Below are 23,812 nucleotides of genomic sequence, written 5' to 3'. Positions count from 1 at the left end.
CCAGCTGTGCTATGAGTCACCAAAATGATCATTTAAAAAACAGATACTTTCAACTTAGATCATTTCAGTGACCCAGTTTTACAGAGCAGACACAAACAGTACAAGCACAAGCAAGAAAGCTGAGAAGTTCCTATGTCCTTAGTATAGCTCTTACAAAGAAGCACCTCCCCTTTTCCCAAAAGAAAATAGACTGCAACTACACCCTTAAAATATCCTTGAAATCTGCCCTGAATTGGTGTATTGATTCCTCAGATGGCTTGAAATGAATATATACCACCTAGTGCATACTTTGCAGCCAAGCAAACGAAAACAACTTACCAAACGTCTAGCAAATTCTTTATTTTCTGAAAGAAATCCGTATCCTGGGTGTACCTGTAAAAATAAAACAAAGAAGTTTAAGTTGATTGACTTCTGGAGCCAGACACCAAATTTGCTAACACATTTTAGATACCAGGGAAGGTGAAACAGACCAGTAAGCATTTAAATTAGTTGAATAACTTAAGAAGCTGTCATAACACATTGATTTAGCTGTCTTAAGTAAAGCTGTAAAAATTTACTGGTTGAACTTAATTTTCTGAAACAAATATTGCTTACTTGACTACAGAGACAGATGCTGTTTGCAGAGACTGACGTGCTCACTTTGTTCTTTTGCTCTTTTTAAGTCCATTTTGCCACATTTACATCAGTGCAGACTTCTACATCTATACTCATCCACACTCTTCTCAATAACCACTGTGAAGCACTCTTCACCCCAAAATACATTTTAGCTCTGTTCACAACAGCACTCCTAAGGTCCACAGTCATGAGCCTCCTACCTCTAGCGACCCTTGCTGGAGAACAGCATTTACTGTCTCATTAGTATAAGTGATGCATCCTTATATGCCCAGTTTGCTATTCACGCCCCAGTATAAACCCTGTATAATTACTTGATGTGAGTGTGGTGGAAAAGTTTTCTTTCTGCAACTCGTAAGATTCTTCATCTGATATACTTCAAGAGACAAAGTACAAGCCATTTTACCACCCTCTTTTAAAGAGTGTAAACAACTGCAATCTACTTTCAGAAACTCTGAGGGAAGGAAATAGGAGTCATTTTCTTTATAAGGAAGTTTTGGATCCCTAAAAGCACCATATCAAACATCTCCTTTGAAAGGAATTACCCTGAAATGGTTTGGATCAGGATTGTAATTAGTGTTGCTCAAATACATCCATCAAATTTTACTTTAAAAATGCTGTCTACAGTAGCTCTGAATAACACATTTGTTTCATTGTCAGAACAAAGAACATTGGACATGTGAACATGACTACACATTAGTTTTTCCAACTGATCCCTGGTAAGCTTTGAATCCCTGGCTAGTTTGGAAGGAGAAAGGCAGAATAGCTCACATGTATAAATAAGGGCTGAAGTGCATTTTGTAAACATCCTAAAACAAGCAATTACAGAATGCAGCCTCTTGTAAGTACCACGTGTATACAAGTCAAAAACTGATTCAAACCAAGTTTAAGAAGGAGCCTTTTTTTGGACACACTTGTAAAACATTCAAAAAGCCATTATGGCATATAAAGGGTTAGCGCTCAAAACTAATTGGGATTTTTTTTTTTCCCCTAGCAAATTTGGAAATGAACTGAAGCTGCTCCCTGGTGTGAAAGCTGAATCCAGCAGCCACCTGCAGGATCAGCGACCAGTGCTGCCAGATGCTACAAAGCCTTTGATTTCCAGTAGCGATTTCGGACACATTTAACTCATGTGACATGAACTAACTGGAATAGCATATTCAATCACTTCCCCCCCACACACCTTTAAAAAAAATACAAACTCTGGCTTTTCTGCTTTCTATATATGAAACAGCTGCAGCAGATAGACTCATTCAGACTCACAGCTTGGGCCCTGGTTTTCTTAATGACTTCCATGATGGCATCCATGTTGAGGTAGCTTTTGCTGGTGGGAGCTGGGCCAACACAGACAGCTTCGTCCGCCATTTTCACGTGAACCTGAGGAGGGAATATTCCGCATTAACAGATGCTCCCAGCAAAAATAATTACCATCATCCTGAAATATGCACACAAATCTGATTGTTTCAAGGGTGATTTACATACCGTAACCACTCTAAAACACACGCTGAAATTGCTAACATTGACGTACAGGAACTCACACAATAACACTAAATCTCATTTAACTCCGACCTTAAGTCACTGTCAAATGTTTTATTCCAATATATTATTTTGAATTTGGTCAAATAAAATCACGACAAACACAATTTCAGCTTCCTATACTGATCATCTATATGTAAATTCAGTCTAAAAACTACTTTGTTACATGTAACCAGGGTAGTCTAATATCTTAATACTTAATAACAAACATTCATGACCAGTTCTAAGCAGGCTCCCCAGGAAGTTGGGGATAATTAGAGTGAATTGAATGAAGGGATGCAGTGAGTGTCCCTGCACAGCATCAGGTCAGCACCATGCACAAATTAAAGCCTATGACTAAAGAGTTCAATATCACTACACGTGAACCAGAAAATCTTGAGAATTATTTAAGCAGGCTCATGTTTGATTCCTGATCCACTGTATCCTCATTTATATGCATTTGTCAAACATTTTTTTAGACAGTTCTAAACTACACAAGAGCGATAAATATTTTTACCAGGAATAATAAAACAGCTAGGTTTGAAGAAAATGAGAACTCATTCACACACTCAGGGAACACAAGTTACAAAACTTCAGTTAGGTTGCTCTTCAACATGTTTTCGGAGTTCAGAATTCTTTTACCTATACGTTTCCAAACAAATCAAGATACACACGGACCCACGAAACAAAAAGCAGTTTCCCATTTTGCTTTCCTTTTGTAAGCTCCCTTCCAGCACGTATTTAAGGAAGCCTGCCATTGTTTAAACTGTGTAAGATTTGTAGTAATTATGCGTTAATAAGACTTGTCACTATACAGCTTGACATTCCAATGCTTACCAATTTTAAAGCTGTTATTTTTATGAAAGACTTTATATCATCTTCAGCATGCTACACAGTCAAGCAATTCTGAGTAGTAAAATAAAAAAATAAATATTCAGGTAGTGTATAACAAATATCTACCAAGCACAGGGAGTCACTTTAAGCATTCACCTTTTATAGTTAGTTTCACCAACTTTTTCTGTACTTCTCAAGAAGTTAATCCTAACACAAGGAAGAACATGAAGTTCTCTTCAGGGAGCACCTTTTAAATAGATACCCAAATACACAGCCAACTCAGAAGCTCTGAGTGCACACAGCCTCCTGGAATCAGCACATATTTCACATTTGAGTAGTTATTCCTTCTTTCAAGTGGCAGTGATTTTATTTTAACATAGCAGCATTAGCCTCACATTATAAACAAAGCTACACCAAAAACCCTAAGCACTAGCACAGACAATTGTGCTGCAGGATTTTAATGCTTTATAGTAAGAACACCTTGGCAGATTATCCTTCCTGGAGCAGTAAGTGCAAGTAACTGCATGGCCCTTGGATACCCTTATTTACATGATTGATTCATATGTTTAAAGTTGTTCTGATTTCCAACATGTTTCACAAGTCTAGATAAAATTATTCAAGCTAAAGCATGCATGTTTTATGGGACCAAAAGCCTCCTTACATAATGGACTAAAAATAAGGCAGTTAATTATTTTTAAGCATCAAGAGAAAAGTTCCACATCCGCACACTTCTCACACAGAGACTAGCAGTTCTACTAGCACCAAAAGTAGTCATAAGAGACGTTGTAAAATCATTGATTTTCTTTTAGATTTACTCCAAACAGTCTCGTGCACGTTTCCTCCCCAAATTTCTTCCCCTTCAAGTGTTTTATTTCAACTCTTTGCATTTCTTACGCTTTCTTACACTTACACTTTCCCACATCCCCCTTTAATCTGGCAAATCCATTTCTCTTCATATCCATTACTGCAAGCTGTTAGTGCCTTCTCAGGCTCACTGTCAGATCAGCCTTGCATGCACCCTAATATACAACACACACAGATATAACAAAACAGCAGAATTTTAAGTCACTTTATCTGATACACTGCAAGAGCAAGAAGCAAGTTTCTTTAAGACAAGAAACAAACCTTCATTTCTCCCCACTAGCTCAAAATCCCCAGTTTTTCACATTCCAATGACATTAATTCTGTGGATCTTTCCATATTGACTTATTATAAATACAATTAAACCAGCCCACACGCAATCCAGAAACAGAGATCCATTTCTTAGCAGATATCACCTCTTTACGACAGTTCCCATTTTTAAATATACTTTCTTTCTTTTACAATGCACTGCAGTTCATGAAGAATACTACAAATACTATAACACAAATACAGTACAGAACTTGAAGTATAACATGTAGAAATGTAAATACACTGAGCAGCCATAGCAGCAGGTAAACATTACAAAAGCCATCACTTGAATCTAAATGACAGCTGAATCTTTCAGCTTTCTGCCAGGTGGCACATAACAATTCACACCATAATTCTTTTCTCTGCAAAAACTAGCTTACAATAATGCAATATTTCTGGACAGCCCAAAGAATCCAGCAACTTCCTTTCTTCAAGCATTTCAAATATATTTGTTTTCAAATTCAAGGGCTGATTTAAATCACACAACCCTCAGTATTCAAAACTTGTCGCTAGCTTACCAAAGCCAACATTTCAGGAGAGTAATTTCTCCCTTTTCTGTTTTAGTTTAGAAAAAACAATGTCAACAAAACAAAGCAGCAAGTCTCAGGAGGTTTCAGAAGAAACACAATCCCTTCATAAATATTAGAATTGACCCTGCAATCTCAAGCATGAACGGATAACAACAAAGGGTGGAAAAGCAGACAAACTGAAAAGTGCTAAATGGTTTACACTGTAAATTTTCATCATGTTGAATGATTGAAAAAATTGAAATGGTTGAAAATTTTGAAATTTTGAGGCTACCTGTGCCTCAAAAGACACATTTCAAGCAACTAAAGGACCTGTTACATTACAGAGTACAAAAAAAAAAAAAAAAAAAAAAAAAAGACTTACTTCCATAAAGCAGTTTAATTTCTGTAGAAGTTGTGTATTGGAACTGTATTTCATAAGGACTACTTACGTTGTAATAATAACAGAAATAAGAGATTTACTACAACCTACTGACTCATTTTACATAGCCTCCACTTAATTAAAAAACTACAGGCTAAATTTAGTCATCTGAATCCCTGTATCTTACACCTCTGGGAGCCTAAACTCAAATCTGTAATGAACACCCAACCATCCCATTACAGTCTCCTCAGCCTGGAAATCTATTAAAAATATACTACTAATAATACTCTAGATTTAACAAGGAGTCCAAGAGTATTTATTAGGATGAATACTCTTAAGCAGCATAACTATTTTTAGATAAAGGCTTATCAGCACACGGGTGAACAACGACAACAGGACACAATTTGATATACCACAGTGACTTTAGTGCGCACAATTCTTCATGGCCACGCAGACCCAAGAACTAGCTCAAGTCCAACACTCTTAGAAATTCAGAAGCAAACTGCACAGAAATGGCCACTTGTTTCCCAGACTAGCATAGGTACAGGAACCTGGCAAGGCATCTGAACTGCTAATCCTGCCAGATCTTTACACAGAAACAGCTTTGTGTTTCTTCACCGTGTTTCCAACAAATAGGCACCTAAAGAGAGGAGTCCATCAGGGGTGATTATCCAGCCACTTTTGTCCAGGGTTGGCTCCAAGCACCATGCCAGGCCACAGCAGCTCTCAGGGGCATAAGCACAACATGGGGTAGTAACAATGGCAGTGACTATTTTGGAGATTATTTCCATGCATTGTGTTTTGGTATTCCAGCTGGATTTACGAATCAGCTATTGTGCCTGCACTCAGGTTTTGGTATCATATCCTAGGAAAGAAATAGTCCCAGAACCCAAAATGTTGGATATACACATGACAGAAATACCTAATACCCACTTTGCAGGAGACAACTCAATTTAGAAGGACTGCACTGAACTACAGCTAGTAAGCATCCAGGTTACTGAAACTACGTTGGGACTCCTTTACCCTGGAGAGTGGCACGTGTACCCACTTAACAGCAGCATGCCCTCTTGCCCAGCCATAGTCTGAATTTACTGAATTATTCTCCTAATGAAGCCTGTATCTCAATCATTTAGAGAAATCCGAAACAAGTTTAGTAGTTAAAATACACATAGCACTTTTAGAGATATGGTTTAATGCAGTAGGATCAAAGTAACCTTCTCCACATGTCATCTACGTGCTGCAGATTGCTAGTTCAAATTTGTATTATATGTTAAGTTGCACATGCATGCCACCAGCATTAAACAAAAGAGTTTCTGGTATGTAAATAGAAAAAAGAGCCCACATGTATGAACACCATGATGCTAACGCAAAGCACTGAAAAAAACTATTCCCAGTGCATATGCAGTCTGTAAAGTAATGACAGCCACCAGAATAATTCACAGATCCCTAGCATTTTTAATTATTCATTGACTCCAGAGTTTGTTACTTTCTTATGGATCTGATTCATGACATGACAAAAGTGCTCTCCCTCCTAATTTGCTTTATATTGATTCTCATCTATTAATTGCAAAAAGTAAAGGCTGATTGTCATGTGAGCCAGTGTTGGAACAAAGATATCTACATGTGTTTCCTAACAAAGTGCTTAATATCACCTGCACAGTTTTCACAGATGATTTTATACACTTCAGCAGTTTCTGATGTTTATCGTGTGACAGATGCCATTTACCTCAGTGTAAATGCCTAATTAACACATACACACACACACACGCTCCCCCCACGCCTCCATCTCCAAGGAGGGAGATGTCTGGGATTCCCTGGTGTCCCAGTTTTTCAGAGTAGGTCACCCTATTCATCCCTAGGTCTCAATACAAGTTGATATTCATACAGCAGAGACAGTTTTATTGAGGTACAAGGTGCATTTTCCCCAGTTCTGTAGTTTCACAATTTATAGAGAGGGAAACTGTTATACCTATATATATAGTGTTAATCAAACCTCAGAAACAATTTTTAAAAAATTAATGAAGGGAACACTTCTGTTTGGTACACTAGATAAGATCCCAAGCATTGTTTAGACAAAGAAGTCTAATCAAACAAGTCCTTCTTTTATAGCTCAAATCAATATTACACATTGCAACAACATCCGCTGGTGTAAGTAGATTCACTTAATTGACCCAAACTGCATAATACCGCTCAGCAAGACGAACCACAATTAGCTCAACTCATAAAATAGGGCTAATGAGTAAATCCTTTGTAAGGGTAACTAAAAAAAAAAAAAAAAAAGAAAAAAAGAAAAAAAAAAACACACCTCAAATCTTGCCAGCATCAGTGCCAAAAGAGAGACAAAATACAACTAAAAGCTCGTGGCACTGAACGGTCAACTTTAAAAAAAAATAAACACGCAAAAAAAGTTCAAATTCACTGCTTTGCCAAAAATACACAACTTTCAGACCTAAGTGTTCTTAACAGCTTCATGCTAAAATATACACCAAGAATACAACAAATCTGTGCACATAGCAAGTGTTCAGTATTCGTACAGTCCTTGAAGTTGAAGCGCTGTCTGAAAAGAAATACTGCCACACGATTATGGCATTTAACCCTAACGTGAACTAATGGAAACATTTCTAAACTGCATGAAAAGCAGAACTGTGAAAGCCATTAATAGCATAAATATCACATATTTTCCACATTTATTTTAACTCAGCATTTCAAAAACCTAAACAAAAAGTTACGCAAGTAAACACCACAAACTATAGTCAGTATAAATAGATTTTCCTGCAAAATTATTTAAAAACCTGTGGGTTTTGTTGTTGTTGTTTATTATTATTGATGGCCCGCAACTACAGCTATGTGAAATTAAGATGAAGTTATTCTTCAGTGGACTTCAACAATTTGGGTTAGCAAGGAATATTTACTTAGAGTCCCCTCCAAGCCTACTGCAACTCTCAAAACAGTCTACCAACACATCCATTAGCATCTACAGGATCAGACTCTGGGCTAGCAGACAGTGGAAAAGAGAGAAAACATTAGCACTTTCTTCTGCTCCTTCCTCCTGCCCTTCAGTTTTCCAACAGCTCCAAACTTGGAGGCAGCTATAGCCTCACTAAGTAGTCGAGGTCTGTGGATTTCTGAAGCCACTAAGATTAAAATGGATGGATCCAGGTTGAACTCAACCATCCTTTAAAAGAAGAGACACCAACCAGGCAAGAAGTGTTGCATTTCTAATTAAGGACTGAGAGCATGCACTTTTCAACACACAAAGATTCTCATCTGTTCATAGTCTCAGTTATAAATGTGAATTCTGTAACATTAGAAAAAGCAAAAATAACCTTGAAGTCTTGATGGGAAAGAAGGCTTCTGCATAAGAATTTTACTGCAAACGGTTCTGGTGTTTTACCCTCCAGAAAGAATTAAGACCAGGAACTAGTAATTTAGTGTGCCTTGTATAACCTTAAGACTGTAGAACTGAAGTTTAGCCAGACCTGAGTAGCTGAATGTAGTAGGAAGACAATATAATTAGGCTGATTAAAACAAGGTGGTTTTGTGTTCGTTTTTCTCCAGACCTTGAAAATTGAAGATATGGTGTTTCTCTCTATAGTGCGTTCTGAAACTTTTCTAGGAAAGCTCATCCCTACAGACTGCTATTCAGAAGAATTCAATTTTCTTAAAACAAATACACTTTTGCCCATCAAGTCTATCTGCATATAACCAACAAGCATAAATTAACGGTTGCTTAGCTTCTTTTCAAGAAGCTTTGTTTTTGAGGAAATAATGCTTAACACTCTAGAAGCCAACTGTGATAGACTAGCACATTTTTATTTTAAGTAGTCTGTAACAGTGATTTGTTGGCTTCTGAAATTTTAGCAAAATGAAGTAGTTGGTTCATATCACAGCTTCCACATGTTTTTGGCAACACCAACTAGGAACAACCAATTTTACTTTGGTAGAATAACTGAAAATGTTAGGCATTCCCCTCATCTCCTTCCAGTCATAGTTCCCTTTCACAGGATGTTGTAATTACCACGTTTCTTCAGCCAAGTAAAGGTTAGAGGGAGCACTCAGAACCACCCTTATTCATTTATGCAGTGCTATGAAAAAATTTGTCTGCAGACTAGCAACTGCGTGCATACTTCCACAGACTATTTCTACTATGGAGTATATTATCTAAGGCAAGTCTGCAGGAGAAACAGAAGAATTTTACTTCAGAGCATAGATAAACTGTTTGGAAAGATGTTTTGGTAAACAGGCTTATTTAATAAGCGTCTCCTCACCTGTCACAATTGAGCAGATTATCATACTCAGTCCACTATCCTCATGTGCATGCTAGAGTTTTATCTTTGCAGTATGTGTTCCCAAGCTTTAAGTGTTTTAGACAAAGAATAGTTTTTAGTCATATCATCAAAACAGGACTGCACTATCGTGTATTCAGTAGCCTCTGTGTTTCAAACATCTACACCTCAATCTTTTCCTAATGTAATCTCAGATTTCTAAGCACAGTAGCAAGCCTTAAAACAGATTTTTCTCTTGCTGTTTCCTCCTCCTGCCTCTCCCAAGAACAAGCTCACCACAAAATATACTTGATGGTGGTTTCTTTGTTTTCTAGGGAAGGCATGTGGGAGATAGAACTAATAGTTAAGCAGGTCTGGAAAGTAGGATCACGGGTAGCCAACACTTACAGAATTTCACATAGTAGAGATATAGTTCTTAATTGAGTGAGATATACCAGCAGACATATGGGATTTAGAAAAAGTAGCTTAAGTTCAACCATACTAAGCAACACGTCATATGCACTGGTAGTATGCTTCTGAAATCCAGGATTTTCATCTTGGAGTTTGTTGGTTTAAAGTTGTCCATCAGATGGATGAGCGCAGTACACAGGCATTCAGATGAGGTTCCTGTCCAATCTCCAATCTGCCTGCCTGCATAAAATAGACTGCAGAAATTGCTTTCAGCATCTAAAGATGGTAAACAGGTCAGGGATCCCCAAAACTAATCCTAGGGTCAAGATAACAATCAATAGAAACAGCAAGAGGAATTCACAGCTACCTGGTATTTCAGCTACCCAACTGTATTTAAAAGAAATGTGTCAATGGAAACTATGGACATGAGTGCACATTCAAGGGAACACATTCTGGAACAGTATTTGGAGTATTAACATAAATCATCAGAAACACAAGATACAAATCCTACAGTAAATTAAGTTCTTCACAAGATGGACTAAGTTCTGGCCCAAGAGGAATCATATTAAGAAACTTCACTCGTGTAAAGTGAGGCTTATATCGAGACAAGTGTAAGTTGTCACACAAAGGATGATTCCATTCCTAATTCCCCTCCACATTCAGCTCTAGCAGTTACAATGCTGCTGAGAACTAAGGGGAAGGGCTATCAATCTTTGGTTAGACCAGCAAGTTAAACCAGCTCGCAGCCACATGATCATTGGATCCAATACAACGAATGAGTAAGTGACCAGGAGAACACAACTGGTTCTTTCAGAAGTATTTTGGATTCTGTGAAAGTCAGACAACATGAAACCAGATCTCAAGTGTCGAATGATTGATAAAAGAAGATTCCCAAAATAAAAGGTTGGGGTTGATTGCAGAGAACCTTAGGAATCATGGAACTTTCATTAAAGGCTCTCTAAAACACAGAATGTTTTCTTCATGTCCATGCAATATTTTTATTTCTACATATAAAGTAAGACCAAAAGTAGAGCTTTTTTTCCATTCAAAATTCCACTGGTATGACTATTCAAAATTATTTCTTTAAAGAAAAAAAAAGTTTCACCAGTTCTTCAATAAAATTAGAGACAGGAACACTACTCTTCTGATACTTAAAAATATTGCATTCTAGGGCAACTTCAAAGAGTTTAAAGGTTTGTGTTTGTTTTGTTTTAAAAAGGACATAAAACCTGTCCAGAGTTTTCTACCTGCAAAAGTCTTATTTTGAAAGAACACAAGGCAGCTTTGAGATTGCAAAATGTAGGTACTGAGATGAAGAGCATGAAAGTTGTGTAATGGAGAAAAAGAACAAAGCATGCTTGCTCTACAAACCTAGAGAATACGGTAGAGGCCAGAAATCCCATGAAACTTGCTTGTTATGTAGCTTTTCAGAATAGACTTACCTTTTTCTTTAATTAAAAAAAAAAAAAAAAAAAAAAAAAGACCTCTAGAAAGAAATCAACGTTTCCAGTGCCAAAGCATAATCATATTCCTATGAACTGCTTGACAGACACTTGGACCTGTTATAACAGACGCAGCAAGAAAGCACAGAGCAGCTTTTTGTTCTAAAACTGCCACCTACCACAAATTCTTAGTCCTTGCTTACATGAAGAAGTCTGTAACAAAGCCTATCAGTGTTTGCAACCCTGTATGCAAAGAAAGCTTGACGAAATTTTGCATAGTAATATGAAAGAGTGGTCACAGAAGACCCTCAAGTCAAGCACATAAAGTATTACATGGGAAAAACGTGTTCTGTAAAGGAGGCTCAAATTAGACAGCAAACAGGTATTTACCGTTGCTGATTAGACCACTGTACTAATCTCCCTTCCATCCTTCAATAGAATTTGTGTTTATATTTCACAACACTGAACATGTTACCCGTATACCAAGGAGCCAGTAAATAAGTGAATATCAGCACACTTGAAATTGAGGTTTGTTCCACGTCCTGTCTATAGACAGCTAGCTGGCTTACCAAAACTGGACAAGAACAGACAAAACCTGCAGTCTAAGTAAAATTTTTACTCGGGTAATGCCAGCACTGTACAAGCCACAGGTGCTGATGCCAGACTTCATATGGTCTGACACAAACGTATGGCAAAAACCTTTTTTTTTCAATCCCTCAGCATTCTGCAACAGCTACATCTCAAACTGCAGAGATTTTATTTTAGCACAACCCAAGAAGATCTTTAATTAGCTTTTTAGTTTATTGACTAGTTTCCTTGACATTCCCACTTCCCAGATGCTTTCTTATAATGCACACTTTACCATTGGAAGGTAATTCAAATACAGCAGAACCCTAGTCTCTACTGTATCCCATTAATCTTACAACAACGTTATTTCAGCACATCCAACAGATTTAGCCTAAAAACAGTGTACTGTATTGAGGAAATAGGTCTTGATACATAAAAGAACACAGTTCACAAGCCACTATGAGGCTCACCCCCACCCAGGGTTTAAGCACTGTTCCTGTCCAAATAAATAAAACTACAGCAGAAGCGTCAGGTCTCCTACACCTGCTTCACACCCATCTATAGCAAGCTATCATTTCCAGGATTTTCTTTTTTGAGGCAAGAATTTAGGAAGCGGGAAGTAAAATGTTATTGATCTTCACCTTTGAAAACAGACTTTAAAAAGATAAACAGAAAATACTGGAAGTATCACTGTCAGACTAATTCAATTACAGTATCACAGGTAGTCATAGCCCATATGCATATATTTTAATAAACATATGCTTAGATCTTGTATATAATACACTTGGTCAGTGTTAAATATACTTAGGATGGTTTAAGAAAAGACTATTAAGTTACACACAGTCCGCAAAACCAAAAGGAAAGAAGCAACCCATTTCTATATGGTGACAACTGTTCCCACTTTTTAGACAGTTATAAACTTTTGCATTCTTCACTTAAAAGAGAAATATTCACAAGTTTAACAGTTTAGTTCAGCCACATGTACAGTTTTATAATACACTGGAGTAAATTTCTATATAAATTAATTCCTTATTTTTTTTAAAACACCTGGAATTAAGCAAGTCCTCCCAAGCTGCATGGAATCTGCATAGCAGTGACACGCTCACACAACACTTCTGTCTAAATCCTCTTCCCTGTTAGCATTTCTTCCCCCTCCAACCTGCTAAATAAAGTCATATTTCCTGCTGACAGCAAATGATTGGTTTACCTTTAACTCCAGGGGGTTTAACTACCAGTCCTTTAAGAAGCTTTGACAGTTTAACCTGCTGAGCTCACAGCACCCAAGGGAGGGTCTTGCTTGCAGTTTCACTTCTGATGCTGCTGACCACTAATACTGACTCCACAGATAATGGATTTCAATAACAACCTCCTACAGGTTAACACTTTGGGTACTAGCCATGATGCTGCTTTAATTAAGTTAATACATGAAGGTCACAGTTTGGTAGAAAGTTTTATCAAATTTGGCTGTGCTTACCATAGCAGGAAAAGTGCACGTGCTCACCTAGCCAGCAGCTGTGGGATGAGCCTGCCTACAGATATAATCCAGTTGGTTTCTGGGTTTATGCAACTGTTTGATTTTTTTAAGTGAACTCAATTTATTAGTTTCATTTCCTTAAAACATGATTTTTTCCCCTCCCAGCATAACCAATAATTCTATGATAGATTAGAACTGGATGCCTCTAACCACGCTGTGCAAAGGATGGGCCTACCTGGCACGTAAACATGCATTACATTTTAGGGTTTGGGGGTTTGTTTGTTTGTTTAAAATTTGCAAGGTATGTATCATCCTGATGATGAAAAACAATTAGCTTTAAAAAACATAAATGCTAAGTGTTAACAATACATTTTGGTAAGCTATTTTTTTTTAAATTACATGAAAGATTCAACCAGATGTTTTTAAGATCTTAAGTAGGAAATAATTCACGTTCGCTGAAAGCAGGCATTTGATAAAAATACAAAAAGAGCAGATTGGAGAGGAACAATTAAAGTGTTTAAATGCATTTATCAGACCAAGTATTCACTTATTTATTTTCAACACCGAGCTTAAAAGCCCACATCCACTTAAAAATATGCAGAAAAGGTTTTTCTTTTGTTAAAACCAGGGTATTTACTTTACCTGTAAAGACATCTATTTGTTGGATTTTATAATACACACACACCCTTGGTTAAAGTACACAATCTGACAGACCCTCTACGGAGTAATAATGAAGCAGCATGGGAGCCATTTAATATATTTCTTGATTAACTCATTGCCTGTCCAGTTCTCATACAGACATGTGCTCACATGTCATAATCGTCATAACTCCCATCATCCCTACAGTTAACACACAAGCTCCTTGATTAGCGCACAACTCCCAGACGAGCCATTGCTAATGCTAAATAATTCCCTTCGGCCTCCTGCGACTATACCGCAGGCTCTCCAATTAAATATAATGTCTCTGATGAGCCATATTAATACGGACAAATTCCTGCCAGGGATTCTAGCCCACTCATTTTCGCCAAAGAAGAGGGAGAAAAAGACCTCAAGAAAATGAAATAAAGAGAAGAAAGCTGTGTACATGAAGCTAGCCTAAAGAGCAGCTTTACCATGAGGCTTTAATCACAAAACTTTGTCCACGGCCACGGGTATGTTATTCTTGGAGGTATCTGGAAGACTGGCATATTGCTACTACAAGTGTACTGATAAATGGCAACGAGTAAATTAGCATTTTAATAATTGAAAAGCAAGCATGTGAAACAGAGAGCTTTTCAATCAGTTAATTAAAATTAACAATAACTAATCATGTGATAAAGTTAACTACCGAAACCCCCAGACCACTTACTGCTGGCTATGCTTAATACAGGGAAAGAATTACACTCTGCTGGTCTGGGCATTAAGCAACACTTACAGTACCACCATAGCTGAACACACCTAAGGAGACTTTTGTTGTTTTCTTTTTAAAGGTTAACAATATTTCGGTAATGACCCACACATATTTTCAAAACCTGCACCAAGAAACACTCATGGTGCCAGGAACCTGTTACCAGTTACGTAATTATCTTAGAATATGGACCTTGTAATATATGTACAAAAAATGTTAAAATACTTTATGGACATAAAACAGTCGGGTCAAAGATATGTGAACTAAGTTATGGTCATCTTCACCCTTTAAAACTAAGAGGGACGTGTCACTGGAAAACCCAATCTTTTCAATGGACGCTAGAATTCCTAACACCATTCAACTCAAATTTGCTATAAGTTACCTAGAAATTCACTACACAGATTTTATTAAAGTCATAAGGAATTTCCAGTTTTTAGACTGGAGAGTCTGATGTCTGCAACCCTAGAGCTGACCCTCTCACTAGAAGCGGTATTAACAAAGGACATGTAAAATAGACTGTTGCAGAAGTACCCTTCAGTAGTTTTAAATATTGCTTGCAACTGCACAAATAAATTGTCAAATATTCAAATAACCCCCATGAAATTTTGATAAGCTCTTCCCCAAGGTCCTTGCACCTTCATCCTTACACTAATGCACTTCATCTTCATTTACCTGATCATTAGCTTCCAGTTTGTTCAGCTGGAAACCAACACACACTAATTACTTTGACATCACAAAGTCCTATCTGTCTTCACCACCTCCCCAGACAGCAGGGAGAAATTATCAAGGGTAGGCATGATAATATCCTGATAAATGATGATTCACATCACCTCACTGTCAATCATCCAGAAGTGCTCACACAAAATACCACTCAATCTCATTATTGAATCCTAGGGCTAAGAGTACAATACACACCAGGAGTCATATTTCAAACAGCAGGCCACCTGAGTAAGATGCAGCTCTGAGATTTTCATGAATTTTGTTGGCTTTTTGTTTGAACACTGTAAACGTCAAGTATTCATATATTTTACTGTATGCATACATGCTGGCAGAAAAGGACAAGCTTAAAGCAAGGCAGTCCATCTTGAGGGCTCAAGTGAGAAAAAAAATGTGGTTTTTTTGGAGGAAAGATGTGAACTGTTTCATTAATTTTAGAAAAATGAATAAACTTGTGAAGTTTCAAAGTTCATTTTAATTTAAGGATCTTTCCTGCTGAAACAATATAAAAGCATTCAGAGCTCTGAAAGAACTAATGCTAGCTTTGAAACTCACTGACATAGGCAAAGTTTGCTTTTTCTACAGCAGAAAGTTGATATACGTTCCTGCTTAAATAGCCTAATCAGAAAAGACAACCCAATTAAGAAGTAAAATAAAAACTTGGTAGGAGCAGCTTTCTCAGAAAAGATCACCTTCTTCCCTACTTCAACTTTGTGTCATCATCCTGCCAGTTGTCTCAGTTCAATTAGACAGACTTTATATAGACAGGTAGACATAAGGCATGGGGCAGGGAGGAAAGGGTATATGACACCATCCCCAAGGTTTGGTAACTTGCCCTACTTCCTTGCCCAACGTAGATCATCCACTATCAGTAAATTTTCAGAATGACACACCATATACCGAACAACATGATGAATCACAGTCCCACCTACCCACCAGCTCACAGACACACAGAATGGTTTGGGTTGGAAGGAACCTTACAGAACACCCAGTGCCAACCCCCTGCCATGGGCAGGGACACCTCCCCCCAGCCCAGGCTGCCCACAGCCCCATCCAGCCTGGCCTTGAGCACTTCCAGGGATGGGGCATCCACAGCTCCTCTGGGCAGCCTGTGCCAGGGCCTCACCACCCTCTGAGTAAAGAATTTCTTCCTTATATCCAACCTAGGTCCAACCTCCTTCAGTTTAAAATCGTTGTCCCTTGTCCTGTCGCTACAGGCCATGATAAAAAGCCTGTCTTCCCAGAGCCTTCTCTTCTCCAGGCTATGGAAGAAGCTGTTCTTCATAGGAGAGGTGCTCCAGCCCTCTGATCATCTTTGTGGCCCTCCTCTGGACCCACTTTACCAGGTCCATGTCCTTCTTGTGCTGGGGGCCCCAGAGCTGAACGCAGCACTCCAGGCGGGGCCTCAACAGAGCAGAGTAGAGGGGGACAATCACCTCACTCAACATGCTGGCCATGCTATTTTTTATGCAGCACAGGATACAGTTGGCCTTCTGGGCCTTCAAAGGCCTTACAGAAGTCCATGTTCACTGATACAGACATCCTAACTGATGATGTAAAAGAAAAACACAAAAACACTGAAACAACAGAGCAGTGAGAAAAACAATAGCAAGAAGGAACTCCACAACCATGTGTGGATGTGCTAGTTACTGCCAGGAGGAAGGAAAACAGTCAAAACTAAGAATCAAAAATTGAGTAGAGAAAGGTCTAGAAACAAACAAACAAACAAGGAATCAGGAGAATAAAGTACAAAAATGCATGTTGAACCGTTCCATTGTGTTCTTCTGGCTGAAGACACTTGATCAATCAATGCAAGTCAGAGCAGTGCTCCTTCCGAGCACTGACGATAGTGGTCCCCAGGTGCCCTGGTACAGCCACCCACGATTGCCTGCCCATGACTGCACCTGAAATTGGTAGGAGCCCTCACACACACTTTCTTGGACCTTCACTGACCCAGGCTGTTTGAAATATGATCATAGACTTGCAATGAAACCTTCGTCTCACTTCAGACTACACTCCTGTAGGGCTACACAAGACAGACTACAACTTAGAGGCGCTTGCTAGGATAAGGTTAAAATAACATTTTTCAAGGAGAAATTGCAAGGATGTGTTCTAGTGTATGGAAACGCAAACACAGCAGAACTGCAAGAATCCATAAAAAGAGTGAATGAAATAATTTTAGTGCGGCTGCACGACATACCTGACATACACACCATTAGAAGCCCACCTTTCAATGCAGCTGTGGATCACTATGTCTGAAAGCTAAGAGCTCTTCACAAGCTTCCTATCAAAATACTGACCCTAACAAAAGCTGTCTTCCAGCCTACATGCACACGGATTTCTCTCTCCCAAGTCTGTGGCCAAACCTCCTCACCTCTCTGGCACAATTTACATAAGGTTGGCAAAATCATCTGTCATACCTAACATGATAAATAAGTGATTCTATGTCAGTTTTGCCCAGCAAGTTTAAACGCCACATCCTTTGGCAACAAAATTCAACAATTTTATCCATCAAGAATGAAAAGGGCTGAAAATAAAACAGAACCTAACATCTCTAACATATCAAGTAGGCAAAAGTATGGGCAAGAAGATGGATTTCCTCCCCCGCTCTGAATGCAACCTCACTGCTTTTCTTCCTAGACTAGAGGAGGGTTGCTAGAAGGGAACAAAACTAAGAGTCCTGTTTTGGTTTACAGAAACATAGCACTTAAGACAAAAAGGAAGTGAGAAACTCAGACCAGCAAAAGTTTTAGAAAAGTTACTCGATGATAAACTTCCTACAGACGTGTTAGTTTTCACTTTAACTTCGGAACTGAAACAGCCTTATTCATCCCAGACTTACTGCACCTATCACTTCTTAAAGAGCATATGATCTGACTATTTGCACCTCCAGGCCACTGTTGACTTAACTGCTTGAAGTCATACAATTCAAATTTCTTTTGTGGAAAGAATATTGGCGCAAAGAATACACAGGCATGCACGCCTGCCTGCAGAAGTGAATTTAGAATGATAGTTAATGCGTTAGCTTTACCCCCAGAAATCTACCAAGGGCAGAAAATTGCAATAGTGATTGTATCCTTTAGTTCAGCTGATGGAAATGTGACATTTTAGCAGCTCAAGACTTCCTTAAAAAGGCATATCTGAAGATCAGAAATGTTGTTTAAATTTCCATATGTTAGGCCTACACTGATTACTCTATAAGAACCTTTTAGCTTAGCCATGTTGCTTTTTAAATGTCACTACTGTAATTTTTTTAAATGAACTTTCAGACCTAATTCATGCAAAGAATGCACTTTTTCTTGCTAACTTGATAATGAAAATTCTTTGCAGAAAGGACTAAAATTGGCACAGAATCAAGTTCTACTTTTAGGGAAAATGCTCAGTTGAATCCATTAAGACCATCTATAAAAACTACATCTTTCTGTTAAGCCACTGAAGTTAGCTTGCAGTACAATTATAGTATTTCCTCTGAAGGAAAAAAGAAAAAAAAAATAGATAGGAAACTGCTGTCAACAAGCATCAGTATCACAGAGCTCACAGTCTATATGTTTATCTGTCAATCTTGAGCTCCACAGATATGGAACAAGAACACAGGACAAAACTTGAGGCTCAATTTAACCCATGTTCCAGGCTGGCTGCAAAAACTCTCCAGAGCATTCACCAAGTAGAAATTAAATACGTTTACAGTAGAAGTGCAATTCATATCATAAGATAAAATTGAATTTCACATCTGAATTCAGGTTATTACCTTAAAATAATCCTAGAGTCAAAAAAATCCACCACATTGTACTCAAATTTTTATTTTTAGAGAGCAGTGATATTTAAAGCTACAGACCCACTACATACTTTTACATCAAATTAGAAGCTAGCATTGATAAAGATACACCATGATCATTAAAATGACAGAAAATACAATAGCAAAATCCTTATTAATACTATAGTAATGTAAATTTAAAGGCTTGGGATTCAGCACTTACCAAATAAATTCAGGGGTTGATGGTTCTTTATCAAGTGTTAGACGGCACAAAAATGGCTTATCAAACCAAAAGCACAACAGATGCTACTGTGGTTTCCAAGGTTGTATAAAACATTACTTAATGTAAATGAAGAACACAAGCTAATACCTAAAAAGTTCAAAGCTTCAATCAGTCTTAAAGTCACAAGCAAGAAAAGCAGTACTTTGCTGCAAGTGTAAGAGAAGAAAGCAACAACAGTGGTCTCTCAGGTCACAGTAGCAAGCAGCAAGACTGCCCAAACCCAGCTATTCTGCATGTCATTCTACTCTATTAAGGGAAAGTTTGGATACTGGGACCTGGCCCTACCAACCAACAGTGCCCAAAGGCCATTCCTTAATCACCTCCTCTTCCCTCCTACATATACAAGGTTTTCAGCCACTAAAAAATGTGCAAGCAAGCAGTATTAAATTGGAAGCCCTTTGGGATCCTTTCCCATGGCATAAATGAGTGGCCTAGGAAGACACGCCGGGCAGTTTTCCAACACCAAACCTTTATTGCACCACACCGCAGAGCTGCCATGCCAGGGCCTTAATGCTAGAGGAATGTCACAGTCCTTAAAACTTGTTATCACAGGTGGTTTGGGGGTTTTTGTTTTGTTTTTCAAAGCTGAAGGCTGGATTCCGATTAGCCTCTAACACGTTCAAAGTGCCAACTTCTCACCTCCGCAGAGCACAAACGAAAGCCAGGCAATATAACCGCGTTTGTTGTCTTCTGGAAAAGCCTTTAAGAACAAGAAAAAGAAAGGATGGAAAGGAAAAAGAAAAAAAAGAAAAGGCACCCCCCAGCAGCCCTCTTGCACAGTATACTTGTTAGCTCTTCTCCACAATAAACTCCTTCTCTGAGTTACCAAATATTAAGCAAAAAGCCCAAGAGAAATCAGGTTCAGCAAGTTAGCTTTTGGGGAGCATTTCTAGGAAACTGACAGTCCCAATACTGAACCAGCATCCAGAAAAGCTAAAGTTAAGAGCTGCAGCCATGCATGTTTGAATAAAACCATTACTCATAACTGAGCAGAAAAGTTTTCAAGCAGCTAAAACACCATATGTAAAACTGGAAAATGTTAAGCACAAGATCAGCAAAATTATGCAGGAAAGGGTCATAAGCAATAGCTATTATCTCAGTTTCTGGGCTTCCCCCAAAAAAGTTTTATACTCTTATTAGAATTAAGAGGAAGAACCAGAGGCTTACGTGTACTCTCATTATCATCCTTCTACATACTTAAACTCACATCACCATTTTGAGATCTGTACATCCCAAGAAAAATCTTAACTGGAAAAGTACTTCCCCAAACTGAGACTGATGATTCAGCTATGGGTGACAGATAACTTTAAGAAATCACACAGCTAAAGGAACAGGCCGTATTTCCATAAGCATTCAGATTATCTATGAAGAGGCATTTGTTTTCTTGGCAAATATGCCACATAAAAGGTGAAAAAAAGATGACTGCTTTCTTTCACTTTGTGTAGCTAAGGACTATCAGCTAAGTGTATGTGACAACAAAACAATTTATGAATCAACTATCTACTGAATGTTGTCCTTTTTCTTGCATAATATAATGGTTCTCACCCTAACCCTGTGCCATCAAAAAAAAAACAAAAAACACACTGAACAGACAAGTAACTGAGGTTGGAAGGGATCTCTAGAGAGTTAGTCCAATTCTTCCACTCACTTCGCAGTTTGGCTAGGTTGACTCTATCTCAAATTCAGCTATCAAGATACTACAGGATACCAGTGCTAGTGAAGACAAGGTAAATGATACCAGCTGCTCTTTCATCCATGGATCTGATCACATCAACTATGACTACCAGATGGGCCAGGCATGATTTGCCCTAATGAATCCATGCTGACTGCTCTCAGCCATATTCTCATCCGTCATATGATAGGACATGTCTTCCAAAAACTCACACCACTCTGTTCTTTTTTCCTCCAGTAACTTTCCTGTAGTTCACTGGATCCTCCTTGGAGATGCGTTCATCTCTTCCCAGTCATCAGGCACCTCCCACAACACCATGTCATTTCCAAAATAAAAGACAGCAGTCTCCCAAAGAAATCAGCTCATTCCCTCAGCTCTGTCACATGCATCCCGTCCAGGCCCACAGACTTTGTGTGATACCTACCTGATCTTTTCCAACTGTGAGCAAGGCTACACTTCACCTGGTACTACAGCTAGGTTCAGGGACCTGGGAGAGCTAGGAGGGGAATTGCTCAGTAAAGGCCAAAGCAAAGAAGGGTTTGATTCTCCCAGTCTCTTCCGTATCCTTTGTCATTATTAGGTATCACGCCCAATGAACCAACGTTTTCTTCTTTCTTCCTTTGTCTGCCAATACGCAGAAATTTCTTGTTGCCCTTTCACACCATCCAGTACAGACATAGCTCCTGTGCTTAGAGGTTTTCCTTGAATATCAACCAGGTCTCCTAGGCTGCTTTGATCTCCAAAAGAAGTCTCCCATGGGATCCTACCAATCAAATCATTGCTCAAGCCAAAGCTGGTTCTCCTTAAGTCCAGATTTATAGTTCTGCTATTTGCCTTACTTCTCTTGAGAACCTAAATTTCACTTCTTCCAAAAGTTGTCATCAAGCTTCATAGCCCTGATCAGCTCTTCCTTCTTCCTAAGATGTCCAGCACAGCATTTCCTCTAGCCAACCCATCAATCATCTATGCCAAGAAATCACCCACCACACATTCCAGAAGGCTCCTGAGAGCACTTTCACTCCACATTTCCAGCGGATATCAAGACGGTTAAAAGCCCACATTAGTACTAGGGTCTGCAGTCATGAAGCTTCCTGCAGTTTTCTTAAACAAGTTTCATCTGCTTCCTATTCTTGATCAGGATTTTGGCAGACAACTACAACAAGGCCTACTGACAGAAGTCACAGCCTTCCCTATACTGAGTCTCTGTCCTCTACCTACTCCAGTACAGCCTCTTGCAAATCTCTTGGCTCTACAGGTTCCCTGCAGAAGAACCTGCTAGTGTTTGTCCTCCGTGACCCTGCAGTCAGCTTACCTCCTTCCTGCAGCTCCCTTCACCCGCAACCCAGCACCTCAAGCACAGCATGCCTCCCACTTGGAGGACCCCACTCCCCTGCCCCTAATCCCAGGCTCAGGAAGAAGTGCCAGGTATTTGCTCTAGCCCAAGGCATGGATGACTGCCTCCTCACCCCTTCCACGTACTTCTAAATATGAAATCTTGCCAGCAGTCAGAAGTTAATGATTAACACGAGTTCATTTGTTCAGAGCTGCTTTTCTTTTACACTTACAATAGGGCTTAATAAAGAAATAATAAAGCCATAGGACAATTTCTGCAGGGACTATCATAACCAGTTCCTAATACGTAACCAATACAACTCCCAAAGTATCCTTTAGGAACGTAGTGTTGATAACACCTAAGAACAGACAAGCATCAATTTGAAGTTCCATTAAAAGAAAGGAATTGCACTACACAAGTTTTAAGCTCCTCTGTCTTCTTGGTAAATGCATACAGTCCCAGTTTGATACAATGCCCCCACCACGGTCTGGTTGCAGCTTAGGAAACCTCTCTTTTATTCACCAAACTAGCACCTTCACCATGCACACGTGCTCCCCTATAAGCACACATACAAAGAAAGAGGATTAGTTACCCACAGATGTTTATATATCCATACCAGTTATGAGACAAAGCATCCCATAAGAGGATAGAAGCTGTGCTCTCTGAAAGTCTAGAAATAAAAGCTTTATTCAGGTTACCTCTGATATTCCAGTAGCGTTTTAAATCAGTGGAGGAACTTAACTCCTAAAAGGAATGACAGTCTGAGATGCAGCTACACTGTTAAATAATTGAACATTTTATTTAAGTCAATACTGAGGCACACAGATTTTCATTCTCTAGCCCTTAGACATTCTCATGATCAGACCTTAATACAAGCTGTTTAATGACATCCTTCAGAGTTTCTACTATTCAACACTATAAAGCACTACAAATCAGTAGACCAAATACCAACCGCTCAGATTCATATATCTGGAAAAGTAATACACTGTCTCAGACTTAAAAAAAAAAAAAAAAAAAAAAAAAAAAAAAAGTAATTCTCAGGAGACAACCACTGCCAAGGTAAGTAAAGAGTATCACTGCAAAGCCCACAGTAAGGCAGGTCGCCTGATGCTTAAGCAAGTGGCTGTAACACACTAAGATGAGAGGCTGTCAGAAGTGCCAACCAACGTGGGCTGGAAAATGACTCGGTCACACCAGTTCTTAATGCAACATCACAAACCAATTGCAACCACTGGCCCCGTGCCACTATCCCACACACCAACCGGGATCTTATCTGCCTGCAATCCAACCCAGTTGCCTCGGCTTCCATCCACATTCCTCTCCTGCAGGGAGCCAGTCCCTAACAGTTGCGTTATTGTGGGACCCAAGCTGAACGTGTGCTCACTGCTCTGGTGGCTGCACGCACTTAAGGAGCCTTGGCCCCCTTATTACAATATTATATTACAAAGAAAATGCAGTGGGAAAGGGATACAAAATAAATCCATGATT

The 23,812-nt window shown here is 38.9% G+C and overlaps 1 protein-coding gene across 4 annotated transcripts in view; it reads right to left on the bottom strand.

Moving 5' to 3' along the window:
• PCCA (propionyl-CoA carboxylase subunit alpha) overlaps positions 1 to 23,812 on the bottom strand; it is a 286,474-nt gene that overhangs the window by 241,851 nt on the left and 20,811 nt on the right. For all 4 annotated transcript variants that reach the window (XM_084505549.1, XM_084505552.1, XM_084505550.1 and 1 more), the window contains 2 exons: positions 1,876 to 1,989; positions 319 to 372 (listed from right to left, as the gene is read on the bottom strand). In XM_084505549.1, the coding sequence (XP_084361675.1) occupies positions 319 to 372; positions 1,876 to 1,989 (168 nt within the window). The remainder of the gene's footprint in view (positions 1 to 318; positions 373 to 1,875; positions 1,990 to 23,812) is intronic.

Source organism: Aythya ferina (assembly GCF_964211825.1).
Source record: "Aythya ferina genome assembly, chromosome: 1".
Lineage (NCBI taxonomy): Eukaryota > Metazoa > Chordata > Aves > Anseriformes > Anatidae > Aythya > Aythya ferina.
This window is presented reverse-complemented; position numbering and strand designations above follow the sequence as displayed.